This window comes from Mus pahari, chromosome 6 (genome assembly GCF_900095145.1).
Source record: "Mus pahari chromosome 6, PAHARI_EIJ_v1.1, whole genome shotgun sequence".
Taxonomy (NCBI): domain Eukaryota; kingdom Metazoa; phylum Chordata; class Mammalia; order Rodentia; family Muridae; genus Mus; species Mus pahari.
In genome coordinates this window covers 103,208,286-103,217,579 of record NC_034595.1, presented here as the reverse complement: position 1 = coordinate 103,217,579, position 9,294 = coordinate 103,208,286, and the positions used below count along the sequence as shown (strand labels likewise).

At 55.2% G+C, this 9,294-nt stretch overlaps 1 protein-coding gene across 2 annotated transcripts; it reads left to right on the top strand.

The window, feature by feature from the left end:
• Positions 1 to 4,153: 4,153 nt before the first annotated feature.
• Positions 4,154 to 9,152, top strand: Hes3 (hes family bHLH transcription factor 3). 2 transcript variants are annotated; one of them, XM_021201185.1, is made up of 5 exons: positions 4,154 to 4,235; positions 6,496 to 6,783; positions 7,226 to 7,321; positions 7,402 to 7,483; positions 7,882 to 9,152. In XM_021201185.1, exons 3-5 carry the CDS (start codon positions 7,241 to 7,243, stop codon positions 8,244 to 8,246), a joined length of 528 nt encoding a protein of 175 aa, XP_021056844.1. In that variant the 5' UTR covers positions 4,154 to 4,235; positions 6,496 to 6,783; positions 7,226 to 7,240; the 3' UTR covers positions 8,247 to 9,152. The 2 variants fall into 2 exon arrangements, with proteins under 2 accessions (XP_021056844.1, XP_021056843.1); XM_021201184.1 differs by lacking the exons at positions 4,154 to 4,235; positions 6,496 to 6,783 and adding an exon at positions 7,043 to 7,102 and having other exon boundaries at positions 7,882 to 8,246.
• Positions 9,153 to 9,294: the final 142 nt, after the last annotated feature.

The window sequence follows — 9,294 nt, the reverse complement described above, 5'->3', positions numbered from 1 at the left end:
CCCGAACTTTCTAGATATCTGGAAAAGACCCTTGAACTTCCTTCTGCTCCTTCAGTCTCTCCCCTCATGAAGGCTAGAATTTCAGGTGTGAGCCGTCACCCCAGATTTTATCTGAGGCTAGAGAAGTCAGGGTCATGCCTTCTAACCGAGGGCTTCTTGTGTGATAGGCTAGATGTGGGACCGGTTTGGTCTGAGTCCAGGAGAGAGGCTCTGGGTCAGGAGGGCTACAGGGCAGGCAGGCTGCATGGAAGGCCCCAGGAACTGCCGGTACTTGCCAGCCGCTGGAAATGGGACCCCACTGAGGAGCCAGGAGCTGGTGCTGGACTTGAAAAGCAAGGCCAGGAGGAGCAAGCCTAACCAAGATGAGAGACAGGGCCTGGCAGGGCTGTTGTGAGCCTTGCATGTGTGTAGCTCAGCAGCAAGTCCTGGCCTGGCAGGAGCCCTGATGTATGGGCACGTGGATGGAGACGCTGGGCTGCTATCACAGGTTCCAACATTCTGCATCTCGTCTTGGTGACTTCAGGCAGGTGACTCCTGGGAACCTTGCCTTCCTGTAAACTGTGTTGGACTGACGGTTGTCTGCATCCTACTTTGTTGAAGTGGCCCAGCCTAGAGTCATCTGACCAGAGAATCCTCTGGACACACCTGTGAGGGATCGTCTTGATTATAACTGATGTAGGCGGGCCCATTCCTTGGCAGGTGCTCCTGGGTACATAAGAAAGCTAAGCATGGGCAAGTAAGCAGGCCATAGAGCAGCGTCCTCTGCGACTTCTGCTGAGCGCGAGACAGAGACCTGGAAGAATAGCACCAGGATAATCAAACCACACACACACACACACACACACACACACACACACAACCAAATAAGGTGTTCTAGTCTCCTTTCTGTTGCTACGCTTAAATGCTAACCAAAGGAACTTGAGGAGGAGAGGGTTCGTGGCCTAACAGCTGAGGTCATAGTCCATCCCTGAGAGAAGTCAGGGCAGGAACCATGAAGAAGTGCTGCTTCCGGGCTGGCTCACCCGCTCATATTTTAGCTAACTTTTTCATCCGGTCCAGTATCCCCTGCCTGAGGAATGCAGTCCCCACAGACACTTAGGCAAGTCCTCAATTAGGTTTCCTTCTCAGATAACTAGGCCGTGTTAATTTGACTCTAAAGCCAAGCAAGACATAAAGGTGACATCTGTGGCACCATAATGGCAGGAGGGCCTGGCTTTTAATGTTACAGGGCTGAGAGCAGGAGTCTGGGCTACAGTCTTGTTTCTAGAGGCCTTCCCAGACTCAGGACACATCAGAGCCACTAGAGGGTGCTTCTTGCCCCTCACTCGAGGGAGGGCTCTCAACTCTGAGGCACAAAACTCTCTCTGGCTGAAGCCCCTCCTTAGGCCTTTGCAGGCCCTGAGCTTTTGATCTCCACTCTTAGGCACCAAGCAAAGTGTAACTGACTAAGGGCTGGGGGTTAGGAGAGCTTGGGCAACTCCACCCTGTTTCCTGGTCATCTCCCCCAGGCTCCAGCCCTAACCTAGAGGCAGGAGAAAGGAAAAGGCCTGCTCTGCCAGATGGGGTGCACTCCAGGGGATGGGGACTTTTAGGAATTGCTACTCAGTCAGAGCCCAGAAATCATAGTGGAGTGCTGAAGGAGAGGGCAAGCAGGCATATCTATACACATCTGGCCATGTGTATACCCAGGGAAAAATTCACACAGAAAATGCATATACCCAGTAAAACAGTTTCATCAAAAGAGTGTCTGTAGCCAGAGAAGCAGTCACACATCCAGAGTGCGTACAACCAAAGATGCAGTCCTATTGGACAGCGCATATGCTCAGAAACAGCCATACAGCAAGCACACACAAAGAACAATGTACCTAAAGAAACAGTTATACACAGAGAGTGCATATGCCCAGAGTCACACAGGGAACATGGGATACATCACCCAGGGATACAGTCACACACAGAGGGATACACCCAGATACGCAGGGAAACAAAGGCTTTTCCCATAGGAGAGGAGTGGAGTCTGATGGAATGGACTCACTTTGTACCCAGAGCGAGGGTCGGAAAGGGAAAATGCCCAGTTCTGGGATGCTCTGCTTGTCTTTTCCTGAAAGGAAGCATTTGAATGTGTTTTGTCCTGGGAGCTTCCAGGCAGGCAAGCACAAAAGGACCTCTTTCTCAAGCAGTAGGATCCCTCTGCAGCCCACACCTCACCTCCCCCATCCCTAAAGGCCACCATCCAGGCCAGCAGCCTTCCTGCCTGGGCCCAGCCAGAGGAGCTCTCCTTTTGAGTCCACTCAATGGGGCTGGAGACATGTACTGATGACACACATGCACACGTATGTAAGTAGCTACAGGAAGTTGCAGGTGATGTGTGGTTTAACAGAGCGGGTTGCTTTTGATATTGGGGCACGTGTTTCTGCGAGTGGAGGCCAGAGGTGAGTTGAACCCCACCCCACCCCAGGAACTGGGGTTAAAGGTGGTTATGAGAGGTCTTCTACAAGAACAGTATGTACTCTTAACCATTGAGCCACCTCTCCAGCCCCCAGCATTTTGTTTCTTTTCTTTTCTTTTCTTTTCTTTTCTTTTCTTTTTTCTTTTTTTTTTTTTTTTTTTTTTTTTTTTTTTTGGGTTCCTCTGTGTAGCCCTGGTTGTCCTGGAACTCACTTTGTAGACCAGGCTGGCCTCGAACTCAGAAATCTGCCTGCCTCTGCCTCCCGAGTGCTGGGATTAAAGGCGTGCGCCACCACGCCCGGCTAGCATTTTGTTTCTTAAGCATCACGGTTTGATTGAGCAAGAGAGACTATGAAGAGCAGAGTAGAGTAAGCCCAAGGTGGGCGCAAAGATGCATGGAGGAGACAAACATGGTCACTTCACACAGGCACATACGCAAGCAGCTCACCACACAAAATCCCCTGGTGAAAGTTGGCTCCTGTTGTCCAAGCCTAAAGCCAAGCAGGGGAAAAGCCCCGGAAGCTCACATCCCAGTCCTTTGCTGAGTGTCCCCCTCCCCCTCCCCTCCCACAGCCCCTGGTTATTCAAGGCCTCTGACCTGCACAGAGTGCACGTGGAAGCCTGGAAGCCGAGGGCAGTGAGTCTGCCCAGTGTGGCTATAGATCTCTGCCGGAGACAGCCCGGTTTTCCAAAAGAAGGTATTCCGACCTCAGGCCCAGGCTGAAGGAATGAAAGCATGTCTTTCCAGCCTGGCAAATGACGCGTGATTTATGAGCTCATCAGCTCACGGTGCATAAGTCATATGCGCACAAAAGGGCCGGGTAAATATTTAAAGATTAGAGCCCGCTCAGGGGAGACACAAAAGGCCAGGACAAAGACGGTCTCTCTGAACTCACTCTTTCTGAGCTGGGCCCGCCTGGCCAGTGTCCACACTCTCACTGAAGTCCCTGCCTTTGTCGCCTGAAGGGCCCTTGGCTGCTGGGCTATTGGAAGTCTCAAAACTTCTAAAGAGAGTTAAAGAATTGCAGCCTCTCCAACCCCATCTGCAGACAATCGCCTGAGTCATTTCAGGGCTTCTGCGGCGGCTCTGGTAGTTAATTACACACAGCAATCACTTCTTCGCCCCACTTTGTGACACATCTGCAGAGAACAGGCTTCTTCCAGTTACCACCAGCACCCACACCAGTTTGTGCCAGGCTCATCATCTAGCATTGGTTTGAAGCTGGCAGTGCAGGAATAAAGTGCCTCCTACGAGGACCCTAGGCTGCTGGCTCTCAGGGTGGGAGGTGGGACTTTTTGGGGGGAGACTTCAAATCCCCGCTCCACTTTGTTTTCAGACCTGTGTGTGCTTTTTGCCAAATTTGAGAAATGGAATGAGGAAGGCACAAAGTCACCGGGCCCCTTTTCCTAACCCTAACCCTAACCCTAACCCTAACCCCCAAAGTGTGAGAAAGGGGGGAGAGTAGAGGTGGGCCGAGAGCTCCCAGGAATTCTAAGAGGAACTTTTTTTTTCCCCCTTGCATGAGCAGAAGGGGCCTGGGTTTCCCTACTCCTCCTGGGCCTGTGCTCCTTTCTAGGGGCCTTGGGGACCCTGAGCGCTAAAGATGGAAAGGGAGTTGGTGACCTACATCCCTGTTTGCATAAGCAGGGTTTCTAAGTTGGTCCATGACCTTCCAAGCAGTCCAAGTGAGAGTACTTTACACAGCTTGCTCAGAGAGGACAAAGTGAGCAGCCATCTCTACTCACCTCTGGGAAAGCTCTCTTCTGGGTGGGTCTGCCTGTGGATGCAGGTAAGACATGCTCGGAGCACCAGTCCTCAGCCTGCATCTCATTACCTGTCATCTTTTCCAGTGACCTTGCAGGATGCAAAGGTCTGAACTTAGTGGGAGAAGGGGATGCCTGGAGGAAGATACAGAGAAGAAAGCTACCCTAGTGGATGGACTAGGGCTTTTTTCAGAGCTCTGGGAGAAGGGAGTGGGGAGAAGGAGGGGGGAGGGCCCCTCCTGGACGTGATCTTGCCCGACCCTCAACCGCAGGAGCAGACTTTGGGAGGTGTTTTGTAGCAACGTAAGAAGGAACCTCAGAGATGTCCGCACAGACAGAGACCCCTGTCCAAAGACTGTCCTACGGGCAATGGGAGGCACCGAGGGGCAGGCCTGTTAAATAGATCCTAGCAGACAGAGCGCAACCATTGAGAATCCGGACCCTGCCCATGGCGGGCCTCACTTCCTCCAGCCAAAGCAGAACTTTGCACTGGCGCATTTTGTGGTCAATTTTCCACTACCTAAGAAACATTTAGCCACCCACGTGTGCTGCCCCACCCAGTGCGGCCGCGATCCCTGGGCATAGGTTTGTGAGGGAGTGATGGCCCAGACAACCCTGGGTACTGGGGTGCGGGCGGGGGTCAGAGAAGCCAGAGAAGGGGACTTTATAGTGACCCTAATTCTGGAGAGGGGGCGGGCCCAGTGCCCGGTACCCCGCGGTGCGTCGGGAGAGCAGTGCACAGCACCATTGGTTTGCTAATGCACTGGACTGAAAGGCGAGGGCAACAGTTTCTGGGGAAGTATTGTAATTACAAGACAAATTGCCCCGCTGCTGGCTTGGCTTGAGAGCAAGAAGGGTGGAGAGGACCCGCCCAGGTGAGGCGCGCGCCTGGCCTCCCTACAGATGTGCGGCAGCTGGAAGCCCGTGCGCCACGGGACGCCGGGAGTTTGGCCCGGAGAAGGCGGACGCGGGCGCCGCTTTGTGCGCCCGGCACAATGCCCTTAACACTCGGCTGCTCCTTTTGTGCGGTGCCTCCCGCCCGCCTGCCCCGCGGCGCCTTTGTACCGCGCCGCCACAGCCCCAGCCGTAGCTACTTGCAAGGGGGCCTCCGGGGCAGGCTGGCCCGAGTGCTTTAAAGCTACCCGGCGCGTGGCAGCGCTCGCCACTGGGCTTCAGTCCCATCACCAGCCCAGGGCCTAAACCCACTCAGACCCGGCCCCCCCTCCCTAAGGCGGGGGGGTGGGGGAGCGGCAGGAGAACGTTCCAGAGTTGTGGTCGCCTTTCTCTGGGCCTGAAAGGGGGGAAGGCGGGGCTCGATTCTCCACGCTGCTAGGCGTTTGAGAGCCATAGACGAGGCCCATCAATGCCCGGAGCGAGGGCAAGTGGAGGGAGTTAAAAGGGTGCCCGATCTGGGGGGCATCTTGACCCAGCAATATCCTCTTGAGGTCTCACAGAGGTCTCTTCCTCCCCATTATTTGGCCACAGAGGATGCTGCACGACTTGGGAGACAGTTCTTCACAGGTACTGTCAGGAACACTAACTAGTTCAGTCTCCTGCTCCCCCAAACTAAGACTAGGAGAGTGTAAGAAAAGGAGTTATTTAGGTTTGAACACGAGATTTTCTCCGGAGGTCAGTCTTCTTGTTAGTCACAGTGGAGAGTCAAACTTCCCTGGTCCAGTTGGAGCTTGGAGACTGCAGCCCTGCTGAAGGGCCAGCCTACCCTAGAGCAGATGTTCCCAGAGCCTCCTTTGCTGGACTTCCTCTGTCCCCATAACGTGGACAGTGGAAAGGTGTACAGAAACCTACAGTGTAGTCTGAACTCTCCCCAGAGCATCAGAGGTCCCCATTACCACTCATTGAATTTAGCAGAAGGTCCACAGGATCTGAACCCCAGTTGTGAGCGGTGTCTCCGGCTCTGTCTTTCTTTCTCTCTGCTCCCCACCATATCTCCAGACAGGATTTCTCCTGGCTGTCCTGGAATTTGTTCTAAAACCAGGCTGGCCTTGAACTCAGAGATTTGCCTGCCTCTGAGTACCGGAAGTAAAGATGTGTACCCCTGCACATGGCTCAGATGTTTTCTCTTAAGAGACTGGTCCTTCACCAGATACCTGGATACACTGGGCTGGGGGTGGGGTGGCCTGCCTCCCAGCTACAAGTCTCTATACTGGGTCCTATCAGTCAACAGTCTATTCCCTCACCGGGTCCTTGGAAGGAGGAGGCCTGTTGTGGCCCTGCAGGCGGGCTGCACGCTTTAATGGGACACATGTTGCTGCGTGGCCCCCACAGGCCCTGCTTGTGACTGGCTTTGAGCAACCACAGGCAGAAAATTGCTACATTGTCCTGACATTAGGGCGACTAATTCAGCATCTCAGCGTGGCCAGAGCGTGAAGGGAGCAGAAAAGCATCACTGGCCAGCATCCTTGCCTCAGCATCTTTATCAGGCCTCAGGACACCCAGAGCTCCACCATCAACATTTAGGACGGGCCCCAGCTCACAAAACTCCCCGCCATAGCGGAGGACCACCAGGAGAATGCTGGCTAAGAAGCAGCCAGGACTTGGCAAGCAGACACAGTGGTGAGGTGCAGAACCTACAGGTGCTGGCCCAACAATGCCTGGAGAGGATGGATGGGCTTGGGAAGAGACTGGAGCAGTAGTGAGTCAAGGGGGGCAGGGGAGGGAAGCCAGAAAGCCAGAGGCAGCCTGGGCTATTGGAAGGGGCCCCTTTCTGTCCCTTCCCCCCTCTGAGTTTTTCTAGTTCCTAGAGGTCCATTGACATGTAAACGAGGTACCCTATAAAGGCAATGCAGCCCACTGCCTGTGTGAACATCACAGCATGGGCACCGAGCCCACATCGAGGGGCAGCCTCAGTGGCCCAGCCAGCAGCTTCCGAAAGGTCTGGGGTCCTTAAGGGTATGGGGTGAGAACCCCTGGAAGTAGGAACCCCTGGGTTGGAGGGAGTGGAGGCCTGGAGAGCTGTGGCCTTCCCTCTAAAAACTACTTACTGGCTTGCCCACAGATCTCCAAGCCTCTGATGGAGAAGAAGCGCCGTGCACGCATCAACGTGTCACTGGAGCAGCTGAGGTCTCTTCTGGAGAGACACTACTCACATCAGGTAAGGCAGGAGAGGAGGGGAGTCCTCAGTCCATTCCCTCCCCAGATGCCCGGTAAGAGCATCTTTCTACGGCTCCGCAGATACGGAAACGAAAACTGGAGAAGGCTGATATCCTGGAGCTGAGTGTTAAGTACATGAGAAGCCTCCAGAACTCACTGCAAGGTAGTGACGATCCATGGTGTGACACTGGAAGGGGCATGTGACAGCTGGCCACAGGGGATTGCTGAGGCGGGAGAGCTGGCCATCAGTCTGCCTGTGCTACAAAGTGATATCCTGGGGTGGGGTGGGGGATGGGTAGAGAGGAGCGCTATGGTGGACAGCTAGGTTAGGAGGGTCCATCACCTAGCTGGGGCAGATGTAGGGAAGGGAAGCTAAGGCCTGTCTGGACGTGGGCTTGCAGGCGCAGTGTGAGTGGGTCTGCCCCATTGAGGAGACCATCTTATTTCTTGTCTTTATGCTTCTCTCCCTTTTCTTTCCTCCACACCTCTTCCCTTCTACTTCCTTCTCTCCTCCACACCTCTTCCCTTCCACTCCCTTCTCTCCTCTCTTCCTTCCTCCAGGACTCTGGCCAGTACACAGTGGGGTGGACTACCCGTCCGGCTTTCAAGGCGGCTTGCCTGACGTGAGCCAGAGGCTTCAGCCCGGAGAGGGCGACAGCGGCCTGCGCTGCCCCTTGCTGCTCCCGCGCAGGGCAGGCAGCACCACGGACAGCGCCAACCCACAGGCTGCCTCTGTTCTCAACCCTTGCCTCCCGGGCATCTGGGCCCCTAGTCGCGCTGCGGGTGGCTCCCACTCCCCGCAGCCCCCACTCCCTCTCCCTGGAGGTCTCCTTGAGTCTTCCACCGACGTTCTGGCACCACAACCTGAATCAAACTGCCAGGCCGGGAGTCCGAGACCCGGGTTTAGCGTTTGGCGACCGTGGTGAGACCTAGGCAAGGATTTACACTCAAGCCCTCTCCCCCCCGCCCCCATCACCTTGCCGTCTAGTCTGGGGAAACTATTTTGGGGCACCCATGGTGACTGCAGGGACTCTATCAATCGGTGGCCTGGGGGACTGCAGGAAATCCACGGAACCATTGGCGAATCGGGTCTAGGTGAATTCATCCCCTCCAGCCCCACCCACTCCATCCAGACCAGATCTCCACCTCCCGCTTCTAGAGAAGATGGGAGGGGACGGGTGAGCTGTACCCCTTTCCCAGGGACCCGGGGCTGGCAGCCCGCCCCTGCCCCCTCTCCACGACTGCGTCACGGTGAGAAGGTCGCGGTTGCTAGCCACACAGAGCGGACCCCTCGCAGCGAGGAGAATCGCTGCCCCGCCCTGGCCCATTCAACCGGCCTCGGGCGCTCGGTTCCCACCGGCACAAAGCGCGCCGGGCCCCGCCCCTTCAGCGAGGGGCTCCTATCCTACCACCACCCAAGACCCTCTCACTACCATCGCAACCCATCACCCCCTCTGCACCGGTCCCATACTGCTGGCGCGCTCTCTCAGGCCCTCAACTGCGCAAATACCTATGGCTGCGGCGTAATGGCGTGGAGCATTAGATCCGCCCAGAAGGTACTTGCATGCCCCACGCCTCGCCTCGCCACAATCTAGAGTCCTGGGTCCCACCCATCCCTGCGTAGCACTGCTGAGACCTGAGCATTTTGTGTTCTGCAAAGACCACTTTAGTGCCTTCTGAGCCCTAGACTCGAAATAAGAGCCTGTTAGTTACCATGCTCTTCGACTGTGTTGGGGAGAGGGCTCCTGTTGTGGACCAGTCTGGGGTCCAGTTCGAAATCCCAGAATTTCTTATTACTAATATACAATTATGAATAAAGACTGGGCATGAATACAGAGACTGAGACCTGAGTGCACCACAAATATCAACTGACTACGGGGTCATTTCAAGTTTGGGGCGACTCTTGCCCTGCGGGTAAATTTGCCGGTCTTCTCAGCATTCTTTACAACTTGGCTATCCCACCTTAACCCACGC